This window comes from Dunckerocampus dactyliophorus, chromosome 3 (assembly GCF_027744805.1).
Source record: "Dunckerocampus dactyliophorus isolate RoL2022-P2 chromosome 3, RoL_Ddac_1.1, whole genome shotgun sequence".
In the NCBI taxonomy this organism is placed as follows: Eukaryota; Metazoa; Chordata; class Actinopteri; order Syngnathiformes; family Syngnathidae; genus Dunckerocampus; species Dunckerocampus dactyliophorus.
Genome location: NC_072821.1, coordinates 35846123 through 35869965, shown reverse-complemented (window position 1 = coordinate 35869965; position 23843 = coordinate 35846123). Strand labels below are relative to the sequence as shown.

The following is a 23843-nucleotide window of genomic DNA, read 5'->3' as shown; positions in this document are numbered from 1 at the left end:
CCATCTATCGATGACTTTTGCCTACCACAGGATACCTTGGAATGTAGCCTGGATGTTGTAGCTACAGATCATTGAATTATTTTGCCTTTAATTTGTTGATCATGATTAGAATTCCAATAAAACACAGGACAAAGATCTTCGGAAAATTAGAAATATGTGTGAGCAATTGAACAGTATAAGATAATGCAACAATATCATCAATCATAATACAATCATAATACAATCAGTCCCTTTTGTTATCTGCAATAGCTTGAGGCAAAATAAAGTAAATCATGCAAAACAACCAGCATAAGTAAAAACTACTACTGCCGTTCATTCAAATCGTTGAAAACCCTCATGTAACAAACAATTTATTCCCTTGATGGGAATCGACTCTTCTGATTCACTACAGCCATCGACTCTCAGAGTCGGGTCATTTGCGCATGACACATCATGAGATAGCGCTGTTGTAACGTCCAGTGTGCTAGCTGCAATGAAAGTACATTGAAGAACAATGAAGCTAGCAGGAGGCTAATAAGTCAGTGTTATTGTTTGTTCTATATTATGTACATATTTATGCCATATACACGGCAGGAAAAGATCGTCTCAGTGCGTGAGAAGCTTCTCAAGCTAGCATAGCTTGATAGCTGCTAACAAAGAGAAGCGGAAGTGATCGAAACATCGCTAAGCGGAGGTCAAGTGTGAGTGTAAAGTGTTGTGATTGCGTGAAAATGTGTAAAGTACAAATGCTGAGAGCGTTGGTGAACCAGCGACTAACTGCGGCTGTTGAAGAAATATTTGTAGTGTTGGAAAGAACGATAGCAGAGTATGAGGAAGAACTTTACCGAACAAAACAGGAGAACCAGCGACAACGTCAACTACTGGACGCTGTTTTCAAGAAGCCTCAAGATGAACTACGCAGGGCAGGTTGGTTCACTTCTTCCTCTCGCACGTTTAGTCGGTTTATATTTGATCATTGGTCATCTTGGACAAATTCCTGTGCACCACCCATTATCCCAGTGAGGGATATGCACATAATATTTATTCGGAATCCATAATATCAACTGATGCGCAACATATTTCCAATGGAAACATTTTTAAAGGTGATGTCTGGTATGGTTAGGTACTGCAATGGGGGCGCTAGCGGTCGAGCTTCCTCTTCATTGACGCCACTCTCCCTTTTTGGTTCAAACGATAAATTGTTACCATTTGCTAGTCCTGGGGTGTCCAAAGTGCGCCCAAGAGGCCATTTGTGGCCTGCGGCTGTTTTTTAATTGGCCCGTGGCACATTCTAAAAATACAATCCAACACAAAACGAAACCAGCAAAAATGGAAGAATCATCAGTAATTTTACGAGAATAGAGTCAAAATATTAAGAGAAAAAAGTTGTAATCTAACGAGAAAATGTCGTAATTTTAGTGAGATTAACGTCATAATATTATTATGAAAAATAACTTTATTTCAGTAGAATGATGAGAAACAAACAAAACAAAATAAAGTTCTAATTTTTCCAAAATTGGGTTAGAGAAAAATTCAATTATGAAGTCAAAATATTATGAGAAAAATATTATATAAATATTATAACAAAATATTATATTAAGAAATTATATTTTTATATTTTTTTATAAAAAACGAAAAGTAAATTTAATTCAATTTTTGGAAAGTTAAGTTGGTGAATATGTTATTTCACCAACCCATTATGGGAATAAAGTCCAAATATTATGGGAGTGAAGTCATAATATTAAGAGAGAGGTTTTTCACCTATATCTCAAAGCTGAGATGCAGTTTTTGTCTTGAAATATGTAAGATTTCTTAGTATATTACAAAATATCAAAGTGGCATTCTTTCATTTTTCACTATGTGGCCCTTTGCTGGAAAAGGTTTGGACACCCGTGTGCTCGCCAGTAGTGGTGTTTTTATATTCTGGGGTGAAAAAAAAGCTTAATTTGGAGCCAAGGAAGAATAGCATGACTGCTCTTGTTATTTCATTGGACAACACTGTCCCCTGTTGGGATGAAGGTGCCACACCATTGACAAGGAAGCTTTGTTTGACTTTATATCTAATCTGTGTTTGTCTTCTTGTGTCCTGCAGATGTCAGTGAAGAAGATCTTCCCCTTGAGCAGCAGGAACGGAGTACCAGGGTGGAGCAGGAGGAGCCACAGACCCCCCACATTAAAGAGGAAGAAGAGGAGGCTGATATCTCCAAGTTGCCAGTGATTCGTGTCATTGTGAAGAGTGAAGATGATGAAGACAAAGGAGAAAGTGAGGAGATGAGAGAGGTTGAGCCTCCAAGCAGCAGCTCAACTCAACACATGACAACAGAAGCTGATGGAGACCACGGTGGAGGATCACAAGCAGACGACTTCTTAGCTCCGCTATCAGATAGTGACGACACCACGTCACACTCTCCTGACACTGCTGATGAAGGCTCCAAAGATCCTAAAGATGATATGACATGTCACACTGACAACACAAACTTTAAATGCTCGCAGTGTGACAAAACGTTTGTCAGCAAGAGAAATCTGAAAAGACACATGAGCATCCACACAGCAGAGAAACCGTTCGAGTGTTCAGTTTGTGCCAAAAGATTCCCTACAAAGGAACGTTTGACCGACCACATGAGAACTCACGAAAAACGATTCATATGCACAGTGTGCGGCAAAGGTTTTTCTGGAGGTCACCATTTGAAAAGCCACACACGGACGCACACGGGGGAAAGACCGTTTGTCTGCTCAGTTTGTGGCCAAAGATTCTCTCAAAAGTGCAGTTTGGACAAGCATGCTGTCATGCACACTGGAGAGAAAGCATTCAGTTGTACATTCTGTGGTCAGAAATTCTGGCAGAAAGGTACTTTGACAAGACACACAAGAATACACACTGGAGAGAAACCATTTTCCTGTTCAGTCTGCAATGCAGGCTTTTGTCATCGCTCAGCATTAATCAAACACATGATGAAACACATTGGGTAGAAATAGATAGACACTTTGTTAATCATGTACTAGCTGGGTCTTGTTTGTAGGATTTTTAAAAAAAAAAGGATTAAGTAAAACAAGGTAGCAGCTCGGTGTGACTACATCAATATTATTGCATATACTACTGTATTGCGTTTGTCCTACATTCACTACTGGTTACTCTGGTAATATCGTAAATAAAACATCCCACACACATTGCCTTGTTATTTGGCTACGAATCCACTTTAAAAGTGGATTAATCCGCACAATATATACCCAACTTTAAAGATATATAATAGAAAAGCGACTGGAAATGATTGTACACTCATTTTGGACCGTCTGCTTAACATACTGTGCTAACACACTCCCCTCCGGGAGGTGGCGCTGCGGCACCTATGAAATTAAGACGAAGCTGATCCCTCCCATTTACTTCTGTCATCAAGCGGACTACTTGGAAGCGTTCACCACAATTATGTCTAAGCAGAAACCGAAGCAGAACTGCAGTGTTGTTGGCTGCACTGGTCGTCGCACATCATTATACCGCCTCCCAAACACAAAGGATATTAGAGCAAAGTGGATTCGCTTCATTTACGGCGGAAACGTCCCAGCTTCCACTGGCAAAAGTCTTTTCGTCTGTGCCAACCACTTCACGTCTGACTGCTTTCTCAACCTGGGCCAATTCAACGCCGGACTGGCTTTGAGACTGAATGTGAAAGATGGATCCGTACCAACTGTTCGAGCGACAGAAGAGGGAAGCGTACGTTTTCAGAAGTTGTTTTGCTCGCTGTTTCTTTGCGTTAGCTACTTAGCACAAGAGCTAATTTGACGTTATTTTTAAAACCAACCACATGTTAGGTTCTCGTCATTAGATTTGCAACGCCAGTCAAGTGTCTTTCTAATAGTTAACTGTTATCCCTTTCTATGCCGTTTTCCACAAGCTTTATTTGTCGCTACGGCACTTCCGCTGGGACAATCGCTGTCATCGTGTAGCTACTATAGCATGCGCGGTATGGCTTGCGGGCAGACTGGGTAGTTAATGTGCTAATGGAATTTTTTTTAACAATTAAATATTTGTGATAACTGAGAAAGTAAATGTGTGACTGCGAGCGTCACAAGCACCACCTGAACTAACTGACTACTATAACGTTTTCTCACTAATCTACAGCACTCGGATGTGTTCATAGAGTTGTCAGAAGCTGCCACTACATATTCAAGTGGACTTATTGTATTATTAGAATAAATATATAAAATAACAATGTATTGCATGAAGGGTCCTGTTGTCAAAACTGAACCTTTTATGGACGTGAGAATGTTGCTTGAGAAGGATTTTTCTCTGCATTCTTTCATTGCTTTGTGTGACATACAAAAAAACAGATAAGTAATTACTTGGTGTTTAGACACGCAAATCCGGAGTGGCGCCTGCATTGAGCCACGTGGCCTGCCAGACGGACCCGCCCACCACGCGCACAGTTGGCATCCAGCTTTCCATGCAAAGCGTTCAAAGTCACTGCTTAAGCACAGGTTTGCTTTTGAGCTTTTTAATGGATGTGATGTCATTGCTCATGTTTCTGTTTAAGTTAGAATTTGCTCTCATTTCGGAATATAACAAACACACACGCTCGCAGTATGTATCCAGGTATACCTTACGTACAAAACAGGGCTGTTTAGATTTGAAGTGCGTGGGGGGGAGTTACTTTGACTGTCACGACTGACATTTCTAGGCGGGGTTTTGCATATTCTTCTTTACTTTTCTAAAGCATGTGTTTGTCTTCTTGAGTCCTGCAGAGATCGGTGAAGAAGGTCTTCCCCCTGAGCAGCAGGAGTGGAGCTCCACAGTGGAACAGGAGGAGCCACAGCCCCCACACATTAAAGAAGGACAGGAGGAGCCAGATCCCGCATACATTAAAGCAGAAGAGGAGGAGGAGCCAGAGCCCTCCCATGTTAAAGAGGAAAAGCCAGAGGCTCCACTGATTAAAGAGGAGGTAAGAGAGCCTACCCACATTAAAAAGGAGGAGCCAAAACCACCCACGTTAATAAAGATGAGGAGTCAGAGCCCCACAGACATTAAAGAAGAAGAGGAGGAGGTTGATATCTCCGTGTTCCATTTGATTTGTGTCCCTGTAAAGACTGAGGATGCGTAACTTTGTTGAATGCCGTCGCAAGGCCTGCGTGTGCACATGAACATGGGGGGTGCACAGGTTCCACTGAACACAAAACGAGATGAAACTTGTGGAAGGTAAGTTTAAGAAGACGCATGAGGAGCCACGCAGGAGAGAAACCATTCATGTGCTAATTTGGCGCTGCGCATTTCTCTCTGGTGGGAAAATATTTTCATGTTCAGTGAGCAAGAGATGTCTCGGCCCCCAGTGCATATCTGGTGGGTCATGTGAAAACCTGATGGCGAGCATTTAGTTGAAGCTGCAGTGCTCAGAATAAACTGTCAAGAGTTGGACTGCTGTCACTTGGAGAATTACACAAATGTGTCTCTATCAATCAGCGTGTTCATCACATGCATGCAAAGCAAAACTGCCCTGTTTTTATTTTGAAGCTTACTTTGCACTGAACAGGACGTTAATGTGTGCACGATTTATGCCAAGTAACGAGACTAAAGGTATGCTGCCTAGGATCATTGGAATCAAATTACAACTATTATTGTATCTGTTTTGATACGTCTAACTCATTTTCTCACAGGTTTGTGTTAAGTGCATGCCTCACCTCATTTCTAAACAATACATCAAATCTAAAATAATTCAGCTGTCATTAAATCTACAATTATTTTTTGAGTGACTGTTATAATAAAGTGTGATGTTTTGTTTTTGTTGAATTAACTAAACATAATTAGAGTACTCAAGTGAATCAAGTCTCCGATTCCCTGGGGAGGGGAAAACTTAGGCCCTTTATGACGAGTGTACTCGAGTTAATCAAGTACCACACCCGAATCACTTCAGTGTGTGATTCACAAGAACTCGAGTCAGCAAAAGCAATCGAGGTTCCCATCACTAGTATGTGGCTGGACGGAAGTGACGTCACCGATGACACTGTCTGGCTGAGTGATGGTCTGTTGGATGATTTATTTGACGATTATTTGTTTCTGAACAAATAAAGTGTTAAAGAAAAAAATATAAGTGAAACTAAAAGTATATTACAGTCTGACAATTCTAAATTAAAACAGTCCCATACTGTATTTTAACAAAACAAAATTAAATTCTTTACCTGGCCGATGTGTCACAGTGGCAAGCTACAAATCAATATTGCGTATGCGCACACCTGTCGCCATTGTGGCAATATTATGCAGAAGAATTCCAAAATGGTGGCCACCCCACTGGCCATCTAGACATTTTAGGTATCAACTTATTGCCACCCCTATGTGAGTAACACATTGGCCACCCCAATGAGAAATTTCTGGCTCCACCACTGGCAGAGCCCCCATACATTAAGCCCTGTCCACACGGGAATGTTCCTGGGATTTTTTTGGAGAAAAAATTCGACTCCACACTGTGCCGGATTCGTAATTGGTGCATGCATACGGGAACGCATCACTGGGGTGAAAATGATGTTATACACAAGGCACACCTAAGTGTGGCACTGTGACCACACGTGCAGACGGAACCACGTGACACGCTAAACTTTAGAAGAAGAGAGTATGCATGCGCAAAAATCCGTCGCCTTCCGCTACATGCTAACAAAAACAACAAAAAAAGATGGCTAGTACGCGCCAAAAACCCGAGTCCTTTGTCTGGACTGACGACGAAGTGGAATTACTTCTGCGAGTCACTTTGGAGTATAAGACACAAAAGTATCAGGAGAATGTCGATTGGGAGTCGTGTCAGTCGAAGTATTCGGATATTATGCTAGCTTTTCGGCAGCAGTATGCTACTGGGGACATGGCTGCAGGGAAGGATTTCCCTCACGACCCCTGTAATGTGAGTAAATGCCAGGTTACGGCAAAACTTAAGGCTGTCCGGAACAAATTTCGGCATGCAGTTGATTCTGGGCGCCGAAGAGGCCACGGACGTGTGGTACTAATATTTTTTGAACTCTGCGAGGAAATATGGGGTGGGTCGCCAGCAACTCGTGCCATCCCATCTGGTGTCGAAAGTTTGGATATGCTAGAAGATGATTCTTCAACGCATTCGCCTGATTCTCCGGCTTCCCTAGACTCACCACACACCAGCATCAGCGACAGTCTTCCTCCTGGAGTTGTAAGCCATGGCAGACATTTACTGCAGGTGGGTTTGATAATGCTGTGTTCCTTTAAGCGCTAACTGCTATGAACTATATGTAATGCTACATCGTAGCTAGCACAAAGTGACTCACTAGATGGTAAAACATAAACACAACCCCCAACGTAAATGTTAATTAAACGAAACATAAAAGCTATTTTAAAAAATGACTTAGTGTGACCATGCATTACAGTGTTTTTGTTGTCTTTGTTTACACAGACAAAACTCAACAACCACAGAAAGGACAGACTCAAGAGGAAGGCCCCAATGGAGGCTGCTGTCCAAGAGGATCTTCAGCTGAAGAGGAGGATGATAGACCTCATGGAGGAGTCCGAAAGGCGCAACAATGAAAATATGCGGCAGCTGAACTGTAACATTGCTGCCATCACAGACACCCTTAAGGACAGTTTGCAATTGCTCAGAAATATGATGCAGCAGGGCCAAACTTCAGTTCCATCCCCTGCTGCACAGCCGAGTGGACAAGATGGCGCCAGCATGTACAGTCACATGCAAGCACCCGTACCTCACAGAATCTCAGCAGAAGATCGGGAGCCAGAGCCCCCCCACATTAAAGAGGAAAAGCCAGAGGCTCCTCTGATTAAAGAGGAGGTACCAGCCTACCCACATTAAAGAGGAGGAGCCAGAACCCCCCCGCCCCCATGTTAAAAAAGATGAGAAGCCAGAGCCTCCCTGACATTAAAGAGGAAGAGGCTGATATCTGTGTTCCATTTGTTTCATGTCCCTGTAAAGCGTGAGGATGCGCAACTTTGTTGAATGGTGTTGCAAGTCATGCGTGTGCACGTGAACATGCACAAATATCGTGTGGCAGGGGGTGATGTTTTGTCTTTGTTGAATTAACTAAACATAAGTTGAGTACGCGGGCCGCACGGTGGCCTAGTGGTTAGCATGTTGGCCACACAGTCAGGAGATCGGGGCCTGGGTTCGAATCTCCGTTGGGCATCTCTGTGTGGAGTTTGCATGTTCTCCCCGTGCGTGCGTGGGTTTTCTCCGGGTACTCCGGTTTCCTCCCACATTCCAAAAACATGCATGTTAAATTGACGACTCTAAATTGTCCGTAGGTGTGAATGTGAGTGTGAATGCTTTTTTGTCTATATGTGCCCTGCCATTGACTGGCGACCAGTCCATGGTGTGCCCCGCCTCTTGCTGGATAGGCTCCAGCATACCCGCGACCCTAGTGAGGATAAGCGGCATAGAAGATGGATGGATAGAAGTCGAGTACGCGTGTGAATGAAGTATCTGAGGGAGAAGGGGGAAACTTGGGCGCTTTATGACAGGCGTACTCGAGTTAATCAAGTACCAGACCTGAATCACTTCAGTGAGTGATTCACAAGAACTTCACTAGAGTTAGTAAAAGGAATCAAGTTTCCCATCACGAGTGTGTGGGTGGATTGAAGTGACGTCACCCATGATGTTGCAAAGCCTCGTTTCCGCCCAGTGCTTATTGTCATGGCTGAGCTTGAATAAAGATGCTCCACTGCGTGTTGGATGATTTTATTTGACAATTATTTCTTTTTGAACAAATAAAGTATTAACATAATATAAATTAATCTAAAAGTACACACGTATATTACTGTCTGACAATTCTAAATCAAAACCATCCCATACTGTATCTTAACAAAACCGAATTAAATTATTTAGCTGGCTAATGTGTCACAGTGGCAAGCTACAAATCAACATTGCGCATGTGCACGCCTGTCACCATCGTAGCGATAGTGTCCAGAAGAGTTACGAGTGTAAAATACACGATGGGTAATTGACAAAAAAAATAAGATCTTTATTGTGAACGACAAAGAAATTAAGTGACTAACATTTAAGTTTGGTAGATCGTCTCAGGGAACTTTGAAGCTTCTCAGACATTTTTATTTATTTTTATCACTGAACTTTATTTACAATTAAATGGCAATGCAATACAGTGCAATCATATATGAACATACGACCAAACATGTCTGTGATATACCAGGAAAAAAAGAGAAGAGAAATCCAAAATACGGGCTAACAATAAAAGGGAAAGTTTAAGTCTTTTCACAAGATAGAGTTACAAATTGGGAATATCGTTTGTGCATTTTTTTTTTATCTTTATCAGTTTTTTAAGGATTTCACATACAATTTAATGTAGTTTTTAAAAACAAATTTTATTTGGTGGGGTTTTTAAATATTTAGATATGGACATAGATTTTTGCTCAACATAATATTGTAGTACATGACAGTCATTGTTTTAGTTTGAAACAATCACACCAAATAAAATATCAGTACAGCATGTTTCTTTGTGAGTGAAGGGAAACCGGGTTTAACCATGTATAAACATCAGTCCTAAAAGATACAACTTTTACACATGTGAAGAACACATGCTAGGTAGTTTCTATGACAACACGGAAGCATCTTAGGCTATCTTAGCTTAGGGGGTGCAAACAGAGAGGCTTAAGTTAGAAAAACACTGCGCATGCGTCGGTAGCCTATCTGGACTATTGTAGGTAAGATTCCAAGGAAAAGGTTTTCAAAGAAGTTGGCAAGACGACAAGATTCTTCCCGCGTTTGTTCTCTCTCTTACATAGCTTTCATTAGGAATGTTAGTTACTGTTAAGACAGACTCATCTTAGTGAACTTTGAAGCTTCTAGTTTAGCCTGTTAGCTGCTAACAAAGAGACGCTAAGCGGAGGTCAAGTGTTGTGATTGTGTGAAAATGTGTAAAGTACAAATGCTGAGAGCGTTGGTGAATCAGCGGCTAACTGTGGCTGTTGAAGAAATATTTGTAGAGTTGGAAAGAACGATAGCAGAGTACGAGGAGGAACTTTATCTAACAAAAGAGGAGAACGAGCGACAACGTCAACTACTGGACGCGGTTTTCAAGAAGCCTCAAGTTGTGATACACAGAGCAGGTTTGTGTCATTCTTTACTTTCACATGTTTGCTGGCTTTAATGTTTGATCATTAACATGAAAGCACATTGGAACTTTATTGGGTGAAGGAGCATTGCCAAGAAGTGAAAGTAAGATAGTTGGACTATGGAAGTGCAAGATGACTACGAATGGCAGGCTGCAAGAAGAAGGAACGGGAGGTAAAGACAGACGAGGATATAACTGACAAGATAAGTGAACAGGATGAAAAAGTGAAAAACAGACAAATAATGCACCAGTCTCCACGAAGGACTAAAATGGTGCAACATTTTCAACATTAAATTCACAAGAGAAGATGACTAAGCAGGTTTACACCTACAAGGAGACTAATTAAAACTAGAGAAGATGAAATAGCTCAATACAGTATGTTTAAAGTGGAGGGATAAGATAATAACCTATCTGTTTAACAAGTGTCTGAACATTCTTCCTTGTCTCAAGAACCAGATTTGGCTGACCAAAACCAGGTCATCAAGGGTCCTGCTCTTGACTCACAGTGCACCGGATGCTTACGTTTGCCCCTCACAGGTGGTGGTGGGTCTACGCGGGGATACCGTGTGGTTTTGATTCTCCCATGTGATTCCGGGCTGGGCTTGGCCGGACCCCACTGGTGAAGGCTTGACTACCAGGTGCTTGCCTGCAAGCCCCTGCCCCGGAACCAGAATGAGGCCATGGTGTCCCATGTCCGGGGTAGTCTTTTTCTGTTGCTTTCCATAGGGTCTTCCTAATCAGCTAGGACCTGTTTGCCTTGAGAGGCCCGACCAGGGGCATAGAGTCCCAGACAACAACATGCTGTGCCCGGTGTAAACCACATATTTGTGGTCATTGACCCCTGAGAGTGAATTAATGTTTGTAGAAAGAACTCCTGTCTGTCCAGTCATGTCATAATGTTTAACATGTCTAAGCTAAAGTGTGTATGTCTCTTGTCTCCTGCAGACGTCCAGCAGTTGATTGGTCAACAAGAAGCACGTTCCCCTCAACCGCAGAGAGGGAGCTCCACTTTGAAGCAGCAGGATCCCGATTCCCCATATTAAAGAGGAAAAGGAGGAACTCTGGACCCCTCAGGAGGGCGAGCATTGTCTCCGGCAGGAGAAGGATGATCTCACCAGCTTGCCACTGACTGGTGTCTGTGTGAAGACTGAGGACAAACCACCTGAGTCCTCACAGCTTCATCACAGTCCAAGTGAGGAGAAGAGAGGTGCGGAGCCTGTGAGGAGCGGCTCAAGTCAACACATGACAACAGAAGCTGTTGGAAACCACTGTGGAGGATCACAAGCAGAAAACCTCTTAGCTCCACTATCAGATAGTGACGACACAACGTCACACTCTTCTGAGGATGAAGACAGTGACGACACCCAAGAAGCTTTGAGCAGCGATACAGACTTTGAAGGTGATATGAGGACTCGCACTGGCGACAAACACACTGAATACTCTAAAAAGAAGACAGGTAAAGAATGTTTTCCCTGCTCATATTGTGCGAAGAGCTTCTCTAAAAAGTGTGGCTTGACTCAACACATGCAGGCGCACACAGAAGAGAAACATTTTAGTTGCTCAGTCTGTGGTAAAAGATTTTCTCGAAAGTGTAATTTGATTCAACACAAAATCACCCACACAGGAGAAAAACCTTTTATTTGTTCAGTTTGTGGTAAAAGATTCTCAATGAAGTCAAACATGGTGACACACATGAGGATACACACAGGAGAAAAACCATATTCCTGTTCACTTTGTGCCAAAACATTCACTCAGCACAACAGTTTGACCGTCCACATGCGCGGGCACACAGGAGAAAAACCTTTTAGTTGCTCAATTTGTGGTCGAACATTTTCAATGAAGTCAAATATGCTGACACACATGAGAACACACACTGGCGAAAAGCCATATTCTTGATGACTTTGTGCTCAAACATTCACTCAGAACAGCAGTTTGATGGTCCACATGCACACACACAGGAGTCAACGCTTTTAGTTGCTCAGTATGTGGTAAAAGATTTTCTTCAGAGTCAAATATGACACACACAGAAGAAAACGCCTTTGTTTGCGTAGTTTGTGGTAAAAGCTGTTCTACTAAAAACACTGGCCGTACACGTGAACACACAATGGTAAATTAATGTTTTCCTGTCCAGTTTGTGCATAAAAGACCATCGCAGTGTAAAGGTACACGTGAGACGTCGCCTAGAAAGTGATGAGCTGCTGTGTGTATGATACCGGAGTCCCCTGTGAATTCAGATTTAGTATTTTTGGATAAGAAAAGCGTACATCACTGATCACGAAAATGCGTTTATGGTGTGTCCATTTAGTATGTCATTAAACTGAAATCGAACTGCACACATTTTTTCAAATAAAAACCATTTGGATTGCAAAATCTTTTGCTGCTCTTCTATCTTCCTCAGCGCTCATCGAAAACAGTCTTAAATACCGCCGCAAGATGGCAGTCGTGACGTCATAATGCGGCGGCACTTCGGTCGGTCGAAGAAGGGCAAAAAATTAGCACTGTATAGCCAGCAAACCTTTTTTTCTTTCCTTGATTACTTTCGACGAGACACAGACGGATATACTGTGTGTCCGCGGGAGCAGATGGAAAGGCAGAAAGACTTGAAGCAGTGTTTCTCAAATAGCGGGGTGATGTGTCAGGAATTTTAAAAAGGAAAAGGAAAGGTTAGCTAACCCGAGAAGCTTAAAAGTTTACTGAGACGAGTTTGTCTGAACAGTAATTAATATTCCCGACAAAAAGTATGCGACAAGTAAATCAACGCGGAAAGTATATCGTCTTGCTAACTTTTTAAAACCCCAAGACACGTTATCCAAAATGGCGATGAACGCATGCGCAGCTAACTTCTGCGTCTCTATGTTAGCAACTAGCAGGCTACGCTAGCCGAACTGATCCTGCACGAAGAATCGATGTGTTGAATAGTATCGTTTTACATAATCGAAATGAGTACAGAATTTGAAGAAAACATGACTGAGGTAACGGCGGAAGGAGGACTGGAATTCCTGGTCCGACCGTGTGGTGCCCCACCCCTCATCTGGATAAGCGCTCACTGATTTTTAATTCCTGCTCATTTTTAATTGGATGTTTTTAGGCTATTTTAATCATTTGTAATTATTTTTTTCCCCCAGCATGTTTTATGGTGGTTTAATCGCTTATTGTAATAAATCCACTGTACGATTTTTAATCTGTTTTTATTACCGCTCACCCCTGGCTATCAAACTTCAAATTGGGCCCTAGTCCCTTTCCTAGGTGGTGTTGTCAGCAGGACTTTGTAGTTGAACATTTTTTGAGATTTTATTTAATATGAGTATTCCCTCGGCCACAGTATGTGAATGTCATACACACAATGTCACACGTTACGTGGAGCTAAGAGGTTGTCTGCTTGTGATCCTCCACGGTGGTCTCCATCAGCTTCTCTCGTCATGTGGTGAGTGGAGAAGCTGCTTGGAGGGTCCACTTCTCTCTTCTCCCCACTTTTACCTTTGTCTTCAACTTCAGCCTTCACAGGCACACCAATCACTGGGAACTGGCTCAGTGGCTCCTTCTCTACATTTGTGTCATTTGTCCACTACTGCTGGTCAGAGGGAGGATCTTCTTCACTGATGACTGCAGGACACAATAAGACAAACCTATTCTTTAAAAATGTCAGTTCCCTTATTGTGGCACAAAATATGAATAATATATTCTTGTAAAGACAACAGCGTGTAGAATCAATAAAGAAGAAACAGATGAGGTAAACAGTTACAGGGAGGCACTTTCTTTAAAGGGGTCCTGTCCTGCTCATTTAGAGGGCTTTGCAAACTTTAGTTCGCAGTGGAGCGCTATAGTAATTTTCTTCTAACAAAATACTTCATCAAGCTCAAGCTGAGAATAGAATAAATGTGCATTCTTCTCCTCTTTGCTGACGGATTCGGCAGCTTCCTACCCGACCATGCCAACTCTGCTGCGATTGGTCAGGGAGCAGCCCCCGCCACCGCTCAAAGCTGCATAAAGACATGGCGATAGCAGATTAGCAGTGACTGTGAGGTAGGTCTTTAGCTCCCCATAAAACAAACAAAAAAAACCTTCCCATGGTTGCCAAGGCTAGATACACAATTCAACAGTGCTGAGCAGGAGTCGCTACTGGACACCCGGCAGGTTACATGGACTTCCGAAAGTTGCCTCGTGAGATATTCACAAGATCTGGCGGAAATCTTGTTAAGTTCTGTTCTCGTAGCCAACCACTCACAAGACTTAGTAGTGGCTGAAAAAATGAAAAGCGCAACAACCTCATGACCTTTTGTTTTGTTAATTATAGTGATGTCATGATGTTTAGTAATGGGGTGTGGCCACCAAACCATGTTTCAGTGTGCGCAATGACAATAAACATCTATTTGGTTAAGGACAAATCTACAGGTACAGTTTGTCAAATCCAGCTTTTTTTCCAGTTGTTCTTACCCTCCAGGTGTGCACAATTTACAGTTAAATCTAAATTTTAAACATGATCGATATAAAACGTTATCGGTGTCGATCTTGAGAAGCAGGAACTTATCGGTATTGGCTTGAAAAAAAAAAGATTGTGCATCCCTACTTGAAAGCATTTACAGCGTTATAGACGATATAGCCATATATGTTAAAGTGACTCTATTTTAATATGCAAATTGGTTAGAAAATAACTTTCAATTTTGCTTGCTATGTCACGCTTTTGGTACCCCTCTCTGAAGAGTGACCCACGTATAAGTCTTAAAAGTTGCAAATGTAGGATAAGGCCCCTTTAAAGTACTTAACACTGGATGGTAGCTTGGATCCCATGCAACTGTTTATACAACAGTGGCGGGCCCCAGGGACTTCAGTGGGGGAATATCACCACTATCACATCACAACTATACAAACCATCAATACTACACAAAAATGCAATATGACAGAAACAGAGGCATTTTGCATATTGGGGATGAAACAGTCTACTTGAATCTAGCCATCTTCATTACATCATCTCCAAACCTCTACACTACAGCATTATCTGCAGTGGTTCCAAATATTCAAAAACATAAAAAAATAATAAAAAATTAAATAAAATACATCATATTTACCAGAGATGCTGATTTATAGACAAAATCCATCCTCCTTTCTTTCCGCAGGAAGACTTCGATGACTCTGTCATAGAGGTGCTCTCTGCGTTTCAGGTCCATCAGAAAGTCCTTTTCTATCGACATGGAGGCCAACGCCGCGAGTCGACTCTGTCCCAACGTATTCCGGGCATATGTTTTGACTCTCTTGAGGGCAGAGCACGTCGGCTGTAGAGTCGCTGTTGACATTGGCATCGTGACGGTCAGACACGCCAATCTGTACAGCTGTGGCATGCTCTCACTTAGATTTTTTTGGTGTAGGAAATCGAGGACCTCTGTGGGACATTTCCCTTTGAAGTCGAGCATAGCATACATCACAGTCAGTTCTGTTTTTAAACGGGGAAGATCAAATAGCGTTCCGTGGCTCTTTGTCAAGCTGGAGAAGGCTGTATGTGGGAATTTTGACCTATAAGTCTGAAACTGCTGGTGGTCGAGGAGGGAGAGAAACATTAATTGCTTGTGATCATGAAATCTATTCTGTAGCTGGCAAAGAATGTTGTCCAGAACATTCTTGTGGAGTTGCTGGTACTGCACCTGAATGTCTCCTTGCTCTGGGCCATTCTGTGTGCTCGGAGGGCCTAAGATGTGCACAGTGGAGACGTAGATCGCACTAAAGCGCTCCCTCTCTAGCTCAATGGTGTCACAAAACTCCTTCACCCTTGCCAGGCACAACTGCACATCCAATGGCTTGTTCTTGAGTATTCCAAAAAGCACATCACAATGCTCAAAGATCCCATTGAACGCGTGCAGCAAAAAACAAAAGTCAAAGTTATCCAGACGTGCATGAAATCCATCAGCGCTACGAACCGAGTCCTCGTCGTATTCGTCGTGATGCTCCAGTATGTGGTTGAACACCTCCTTGAGAGCATCTCTCCTCTCAAAAACTGTACTAACCAATCTCGAGGTGTGCTGCCAACGAGTGGGTGCCGTGCGAGGAAGACACAGCTGGCAAATATCGTCCAGTAGTTGCGCGCGCTTTGGAGATCTGGAGAAAAATGCAGCAAGCTCACTGAGGTGGGCAAAAAAGATCTTGCATTCTTTAAGCTTTGAGACTCCTTGGGTCAGTACTAAATTCAGTCGATGTGCATAGCAGTGTATGAACAAGGCCAAAGGCGCCTTTTCTTTAATTTTGGCCTGCACTCCATTTAGTCCGGATGACACTGCTGTGGTGCCATCAAAAGACTGTGCCACAGCTTTATGCAGACATTCATACTTCTCCAAGAAACAGACGATAAGAGCGGCAACGTCGTCAGCTCTTCTGCCGCTTGGAACGTCTTCATATGTGACAAAGCGCTCCTTGACACCCGCCGCTGTCACATAACGCAGGACCAGTGCGAGCTGCGCCGCCGAGTTACTTGCATCGGTCGCCTCATCCACCATGACAGCAACAAAGGGGGCCTCACGAACCTCCTTTCTGATCTCGTCCCTCATCACCTCACCGATAGCATTAACCAGATCATTCTGTATTTTCCCTGACGCCCCGCAAAACACTTTATTAGTGGACAGATGGTAATGCAATTCTGCATTGTTTTCAGCCAGGAAAGAAAGAAGCTCCATGTAGTTCCCTCTGTTTGCGGATCCAGCGCTTTCGGTGTGTCCCCTGAATGAAAGTTCCTGTTTACCCAAAAAAATCACACAGTCTATCAGTCTTTTCAATATTTCCCTGTTCTTGTTCACCTTTTCATTGTGGAGCTCCGTTTCTCTGCACACTTGTTCGTTGAGCCGGAGATCAACTCTGGGTTCCCCAAATGTTCTCAAAAGCACAGCAGCCTTCAAGTGAACCGCCGTGGCTTGGTGTCGCACCGCTGCCTTGCTTAGGCAGCTCAAGTTGGCAAACCCTTTATTACTCCAAACGCCCGTTCGATCACTTGCAAATAACAAGCATTCCCAGCAGTATAACTTGCAATGCCCCTTTGAGGCTGTAAGCCAGTTGTAGCGCTCGTAAGCACTGCTCTGGAAATGGCGAACAAACCCTTTCCCCTGCTGAGACAAGCTAACTAGCTTCGGGGTTGGCCGCCCTCTACGTACGATGTCTAGCTTCTCTGGAAAAGTCCGCTTTGAAAATGGATGTTTAAGGATGTCTGACACCATGTCGATTTCTCCTCCGTCAGCCATTGTGGATGTTATTTGGGCAATGAGGTTGCATGCTTGTGATCCTCCACAGTGGTTTACAGCAGCTGCTTCATCTTCATCTTGACCCTTCACAATGACACGAATCACTGGGAACTCCTCCAGCTCCTCAAGCTGCTCTCCCTCCTGACCAATGCTGTGATCTTCATCTTTAATATGAGGGGGCTGTAGCGCCTCCTCTTCCTCTTTAACATAGAGGGGCAGTAGCTCTTCCTCTTCTTCTTTTACATAGGGAGACTCCTCCTCCTTTTTAATGTGGGGGGGCTGTGGCTCGTCCCACTCCATCCTGGAGCTCCACCCCTGCTGCTCAGGGGGGATGATATTCTTCACGGACGTCTGCAGGATACAAGAAGAAAATCACATTGTGACTATTGGTAACCAAGGGTGAAATGTAAAAAGATGCCCTATTATAGTGCGGCTAGAAAAGATGTGGACAGTCAAGGTAAGGCCTGTGGTAATCAGAGCACTCGGGTCTCGGGCAGAGATCAAGGATTATTTGAGATCTCCTTGCAGGAGAGCAGGAACAGCTAAGGCCCTGTCACTCATGCAGTCTGGGCATCACAGCCCCGAAGGCTCCAATTGTCTTGACTTTCCACATCTTTCTAGCTCCTCTTTCAGTGATAGGGATATTTCCATCTTTCTCTCAATGTTGCTGTCCCTTGGGATCGCTATAATTGTGATTGTCCATCACTCGTTTATTTGTTTATTAGTCTGGACCAGGGGTCTGCAACCTTTCTTCATCTTCTGAGAGCTACTTTAACAAAATGAAAAAGGCCAAGAGCTACTAACTGACGCAATGCAAAACAGCGACACAGAGCGCGACTACGAAAGAGAGACTTACAAAGTGTGTGACGAAGGAATTATGAGGCACTGACAGAACACTGAAGACGTTAGTGGTTTCAGTTTCCAAGAAGAGGATGAAGATGGCGATGAGTGACTTCTGGTAAGGCTATTGTTTAACCAGCCGTATTACACTCACTGTTTGGAAAGAAGCATTTATTTAATTAAAAGTACCAAAAAAAATCTTTCTGTGTACTAAATAGCCCATGTTACAACGTGGATACGTGTGACTTATAGACAGGTGCGGCAATATGTACAAATCTTTCTTCTGTTTAAATTTAGTGGGTGCAGCCTATAAAAACGGTGTGCTCTATAATCTGGAAATTATGGTATATGGCTGGCAAAATCTATAGTGTACATTATTGTACATAGAAAGCAGATCTTCACTAAAATATTGGCATATTGCTATTTTGTGGTAGTTTGTTATTAAATAGGGGCACAAAAAAAACAACCTAAATGTACTGTCTTCTTGGAAAAAGTATAGTGTGGCTTATTCTGGAAGGCATTTCTTTATTCAAATAATATATTGCTTTAATTGAAAAAAATGTGTAGCAAATGTTGCAGGCTATTTTGAGCAATGTGTTTTTATCTGATGTATCCGTACATGACTCAAGAAAAATGTTCTTTATCTAAAGTAGCCTTGCCTAATACTGTACTTAGTATTTACCTAATTCAATGTATCCATTCTATTGTTAACAATAAACCAGTTTTTCCTGTTGTATCTTTTCATTTTAGAATCAGGGGACTAAAACTACCTGGTTGTAATGCATTTTGGAATGGGGTGCATACTAAAGTCTCTCTAACTAGTACAGCACTTGAATTTTCTTGTATTTAAATTTAGCTTGTTCTCAAAGCTACATACTATGCTTAAATATATTTTGAGAGTTCGGCTTTCATTAGGGCCTATGTAACTTGTTCCCTTGGTGGTTCATTATAATCTATATGCCAAAGAATATATCGTGATATATTTATGGTGGCCACAGTTTGACTCTGGATTACATTATTTCTATTTAAAGTAAATTTCTAACAAAGATTGTTTTCTACCTTTCAGTGCCGCCCCCTTTTTGTTGCAGAAATGAACAGTTGTCTTTTGCTACAAAGCTACTTAGTGTACATCCAGCATCCATCCATTTTCTATGCCGCTTCTCCTCACTATTGTCGCGGGGGCATGCTCGAGCCTATCCCAGCTGACTTTGGGCGATAGGCGGGGTACACCCTGGACTGGTCGCCAGCCAATCGCAGGGCACATATAGACAAACAACCATTCACACTCACATTCATACCTATGGACAATTTAAGAGTCGCCAAATTGTCTTAAATCTACTTGTAGATGGTTACATATTCGTTCTGACAACTTTTGCAGGTACAGCGACGTTCTGCTGAGTAAAGGTCTGCCAGTTGACAGTCAGTCACTCACCTGATGGTTTCAACTTGATGCTTCTTGAAAACAGCGTCCAGTAGTTGACGGTGTCGCTCGTTCTCCTCGTTTGTTCCACAAAGTTCCTCTTCGTACAATGCTATCGTTCTTTTCAACACTAGAAATATTTCTCCAGCTGCCGCGGTTCGGCCCTCTGCATTTGTAGTTTACTCATTTTCGCACAATCACGACACTTTACACTCACACTTGAGTTCTGCTTAGCGTTGTGTTGATTCACTTCCGCGTCTCTTTGTTAGCAGCTAGCAAACTAAGCTAGCTTGAGAAGCTTCAAAGTGCACTGAGACGTGTTCATGTAGACACAGAGAAAATGATTTATGCTGTGGTACGTTATAGAAATTTGGAAAACACGCTACTGAAGGCAATGTTACTAACCTGGCTCATTTGTGACAGAGAGTTAGAAAAAAAGAGTGTGTGTCGACCAACCAGTAAAATGAAGTAGTGTGCGGGAAACTAACACTGCGCATGCGTACAACGACCGCCATCTTCGCACTACTGCTTATGGGACGCCGAAAGTGACAAAATACACTTATACGTTGCTCCAATCGGAATAAATCCCTATATCATCGACTGACATATTCCACTGACCATACATTATCCGTATTTACCATATTATTAAATGTATGTCAATGTCCTCGATTTTGTAAGTTTATACCTCTCAAAAGTCCACTCATTGTACAACCAGCATACAGTATTAACACTGCTAGTATTGCATGCAATAAATAAACATACATCTACATTTTTGTTTAAATTGATTTTTTTTTTACCCCTCCACACTCATGCAATTGATCTTGTTTCTTATAAGTTCTGTTTTATCAATACAAATGTATGTGTGGATATTGCTATCACGCCAGCTATTCGGTTATTGAAATGTGTTTTTATACTATAAAGGTTATTAATTGCTAATTAAGGAGCAGACATGTATACTTTAATAATCCCTTGAGGAAAATGAAAATCAACAGAAGACTGGTTCATACATCACAGCATATCATAGCAGGGACACTTTACAGTACAATTATACATCTTGCCAATTCACCACATTGCAATCAGCATGATCAATTCTTATCCTTTATATTTCAGTGCGTCTTGTTGTGTTTTGTCCATCATCCTCTTTGAGATAACCTCTGACCACACACTGAACAAGTACACAGTTTCTAATCAGTGTGCGTCCTCATGTGACGAACCAATTGAAAGCGATATCGAAAACTTGTCGTGCAGACTGAGCAGGTAAAAGGTTTCTCTCCAGTATGAATTCTTGTGTGTTTTATCAAACCTGCGTTTTCAGTGAATCTTTGACCACACACTGAGCACATAAAAGGTTTCTCACCAGTATGCATTCTTGTGTGTCTCACTAAATATGCATTTTCAGCAAATCTTTGACCACACACTGAACAAGTATAAGGTTTTTCTCCACTGTGTATTCTTGTGTGTCTAGTCAAATGTGCACTTTGAGAGAATCTTTGACCACACACTGAGCAGGTGAAAGGTTTCTCACCAGTGTGTCTTCGCATGTGTCGAGTCAGTGCTGAATCGTGACTAAAATGTGTATTGCACACTGAACAGGAATATGGTTTCTCTCCAGTGTGTGTTCTTGTGTGAGTTGTCAAATATCCCTTGTGAGTGAATGTTTTACCACAAACTGAGCAGATGTACAATTCCACTCCTGTGTGACATCTCATGTGTCTTTTCAGGTTTTTTTTGTGGCCAAAAGTTTTGTCACAGTGAGGGCATTTAAAGTGTGTATTGTCAGTGTGACATGTCATATCAGCTTTAGGAATTTCATCATCAGTATCAGGAGAGTGTGACGTTGTATCGTCATTATCTGATAGTGGAGCTAAGAGGTTGTCTGCTTGTGATCCTCCACAGTGGTCTCCATCAGCTTCTGTTGTCATGTGTTGAGTTGAGCTGCTGCCTGGAGGCTCCACCTCTCTCTTCTCATCACTTTCACCTTTGTCTTCATCATCTTCACTCTTCACAATGACAGAAATCACTGGGAAGTCCTCCAGTCCTTCAAGATGCTCTCCCTCCTCAATGGTGCTCTCTTCCTGTTTAATGTGGGGGCGCTGTGGGTCCTCCTCATCCGCTTTAATGTTGGTGGGCTGAGGCTCCTCCTCTTCCTGTTTAATGTGGGGGGGCTGTGGCTCCTCCTGTTCCACCCTGGAGCTCCACTCCTGCTGCTCAGGAGGAAGATCTTCTTCACTGCCGTCTGCAGGACACATAAAGACAAAAGAGATGCTTTGGATGAGTTGTGATAGAGGGTGTCTGTACGGATGGGATTAAACTGAATCAACAGCGCCTTTTCTGGTTGCAGTCAAGTAGTGCACCCCATTTTGCCACAACAGCACCATTTCATGTGATGTCACATCCGGCTGCAGAGAAACTAAGTCATAGTGAGACGTCAAGTGAAAATGCCACATAAATGTGCTGCTCCCGCAAATGGATATACTTAATTTCGGAAAAAGACGGCTAAGATAGTCCATCATAAATGGATAAAAGTTTAAAATAAACAACCAAAAAATTCAGACAAAGGTGGCTGCAGACCCCGTCGTTCTCATCAAGTGGAGCCGAGTATGAACACACTCGAGTTTGCAGTGAGCAACAAAATTTATAATAAAACCAAAGTTAAAATCTTGTCCCAACTAAAAAATAGTAATGAAAATGGGAAATGCAGAAAGAATTGCCTCGGTTAGGAATGGAATATTTTCCACTCTGTTTTAGACCAAGTACAGCAACGTGCTGATCTACCACAGAGACGTAACACTCAGGTGACCTTTCACTTGGAAAGGATGCAATCTGCACACACACATAGTTTCTAGATATGCCACCGTTTTAATCTCTGTCTGTGGAGTGATTAGCTGTCCAACTTCGCCCGGCCGGTGCCTAATATCCCAACAATGTTTACACCCATTGCACCACCTCTCAGAAGAAGTCATAAAAGAAAGCAGAACAGGGTTCTGCTTCGGAGATCAACTGGACTTCGCTAAATCTCGCTAATCGTTCTCTCCAGCACTGGCATTGCATTTGCTTGTATCTATCCATCCATTCATTTTCTATACCGCTTATCCTCATTAGGGTCACGGGGGCATGCTGGAGCCTATCCCAGCTGACTTCGGGCGACAGGCGGGGTACACCCTGGACTGGTCGCCTGCTAATCGCAGGGCACATATAGGCAAACAACCATTCACACTCATATTCATACCTATGGACAATTTAAAGTCGCCAGTTAACCTAACATGCATACTCCTGTTTGATTTCAATTGTAAACTGTCCTTGAGACTCCTAGACTCAATTCACAGCTGTTAGAAGAAAATAATGCCTCACAACAAAAAACTATGAACCGGTTTATATGGCTGTAAACCTTTATAATACTGTACTGTGACATCTGCGCATCCCTCTAGTAACTATTGACTGCTTGCCTGCTGAAGTCAAAACGCAGACTGTCTCCAGGTCCCGTGGCTGAAACCAAGCAATTGCTTCAAATGGCTTTACTTACTATTACAACATACAAAACACACATCCAGTGGTGTTAGCATGCAAAGAGTGTGTCACAAAGCATGTGTCAATAAAGTGCATGTATAAGGAGACACAGACAATGACTAAGTATTATTTTTGAAGGCATCAAACATATACAAAAAATACAGTACTAACGTTAGATGTAAGATGTCAAACGACCCTTTTTTAGAGAAAATATTAATGACAATAATGACAAAAGAAGACATGAACAAACCTGATTTGTGTAACACAACTTGAGGCTTCTTGAAAACAGCGTCCAGTAGTTGACGTTGTCGCTCGTTCTCTTCTTTTGTTCGAGAAAGTTCCTCCTCGTACTCTGCTATCGTTCTTTCCAACACTACAAATATTTCTTCAACAGCCGCAGTTAGTCGCTGATTCACCAACGCCCTCAGCATTTGTACTTTACACATTTTCACACAATCACAACACTTTACACTCACACTTGATCTCTGCTTAGCTATGCGTTGATCACTTTCGCGTCTTTTTTAGCAGCTAACACTAGCGTGAAGAAGGGACCAGATAATCCTGATACAAACGATGAAATAACGACGTTTAATATGTGCTATGCGAAAAAAATGCAAATATAATATTGAACAATCGATGTGACAAATGCACAAACATATGGACACAACAACACTTATGTTGCTAAAGTCCAGCCTTGTATTCAGCGACTGACGCGGAATTACTGTTACGTCATAACTACGGCAAGTCCGCGAGAACAAACTTAGTCCAAACACTTATATCAATTCATTCAGTCCAATATAATA

General features: G+C 42.4%; 4 protein-coding genes across 6 annotated transcripts; 2 read left to right on the top strand and 2 right to left on the bottom strand.

Annotated features, from left to right (window-relative positions):
• Positions 1-407: 407 nt before the first annotated feature.
• On the top strand, positions 408-5714 carry LOC129178248 (zinc finger and SCAN domain-containing protein 30-like). Of its 3 annotated transcripts, none has more exons than XM_054770272.1 (3): positions 408-906; positions 2072-2827; positions 4717-5714. In XM_054770272.1, the coding sequence occupies exons 1-3, from the start codon at positions 711-713 to the stop codon at positions 5070-5072; spliced, it is 1308 nt and encodes a 435-aa protein (XP_054626247.1). In that variant the 5' UTR covers positions 408-710; the 3' UTR covers positions 5073-5714. The 3 variants fall into 3 exon arrangements, with proteins under 3 accessions (XP_054626247.1, XP_054626248.1, XP_054626249.1); XM_054770274.1 differs by lacking the exons at positions 408-906; positions 2072-2827 and adding exons at positions 3295-3688; positions 4329-4452; XM_054770273.1 differs by lacking the exon at positions 4717-5714 and having other exon boundaries at positions 2072-3259.
• An 861-nt stretch (positions 5715-6575) lies between these two features.
• On the top strand, positions 6576-8636 carry si:ch211-174j14.2 (uncharacterized). The gene is made up of 2 exons (XM_054770369.1): positions 6576-7160; positions 7374-8636. Exons 1-2 carry the CDS (start codon positions 6633-6635, stop codon positions 7782-7784), a joined length of 939 nt encoding a protein of 312 aa, XP_054626344.1. The 5' UTR covers positions 6576-6632; the 3' UTR covers positions 7785-8636.
• A 1365-nt stretch (positions 8637-10001) lies between these two features.
• Positions 10002-20007, bottom strand: LOC129178222 (zinc finger MYM-type protein 1-like). The gene is made up of 3 exons (XM_054770239.1): positions 19546-20007; positions 15123-17624; positions 10002-13659 (listed from the first exon to the last, which is right to left on the bottom strand). The coding sequence occupies exons 2-3, from the start codon at positions 17571-17573 to the stop codon at positions 13600-13602; spliced, it is 2511 nt and encodes an 836-aa protein (XP_054626214.1). The 5' UTR covers positions 17574-17624; positions 19546-20007; the 3' UTR covers positions 10002-13599.
• A 478-nt stretch (positions 20008-20485) lies between these two features.
• Positions 20486-23752, bottom strand: LOC129178255 (zinc finger protein 771-like). The gene is made up of 2 exons (XM_054770287.1): positions 23291-23752; positions 20486-21769 (listed from the first exon to the last, which is right to left on the bottom strand). The coding sequence occupies exons 1-2, from the start codon at positions 23484-23486 to the stop codon at positions 20718-20720; spliced, it is 1248 nt and encodes a 415-aa protein (XP_054626262.1). The 5' UTR covers positions 23487-23752; the 3' UTR covers positions 20486-20717.
• Positions 23753-23843: the final 91 nt, after the last annotated feature.

Coding starts and splice junctions, on each gene's coding strand:
- LOC129178248 (XM_054770272.1), top strand. CDS start 711: ATGTGTAAAGTACAAATGCTGAGAGCGTTGGTGAACCAGCGACTAACT. Junction 907..2,071: donor AGATGAACTACGCAGGGCAG/GTTGGTTCACTT, acceptor TGTGTCCTGCAG/ATGTCAGTGAAGAAGATCTT. Junction 2,828..4,716: donor TCAGAAATTCTGGCAGAAAG/GTACTTTGACAA, acceptor TGAGTCCTGCAG/AGATCGGTGAAGAAGGTCTT.
- si:ch211-174j14.2 (XM_054770369.1), top strand. CDS start 6,633: ATGGCTAGTACGCGCCAAAAACCCGAGTCCTTTGTCTGGACTGACGAC. Junction 7,161..7,373: donor ATGGCAGACATTTACTGCAG/GTGGGTTTGATA, acceptor TTGTTTACACAG/ACAAAACTCAACAACCACAG.
- LOC129178222 (XM_054770239.1), bottom strand. CDS start 17,573: ATGGAGTGGGACGAGCCACAGCCCCCCCACATTAAAAAGGAGGAGGAG. Junction 13,660..15,122: donor TCTATAAATCAGCATCTCTG/GTAAATATGATG, acceptor TGTGTCCTGCAG/TCATCAGTGAAGAAGATCCT.
- LOC129178255 (XM_054770287.1), bottom strand. CDS start 23,486: ATGTGTAAAGTACAAATGCTGAGGGCGTTGGTGAATCAGCGACTAACT. Junction 21,770..23,290: donor AGTTGTGTTACACAAATCAG/GTTTGTTCATGT, acceptor TGTGTCCTGCAG/ACGGCAGTGAAGAAGATCTT.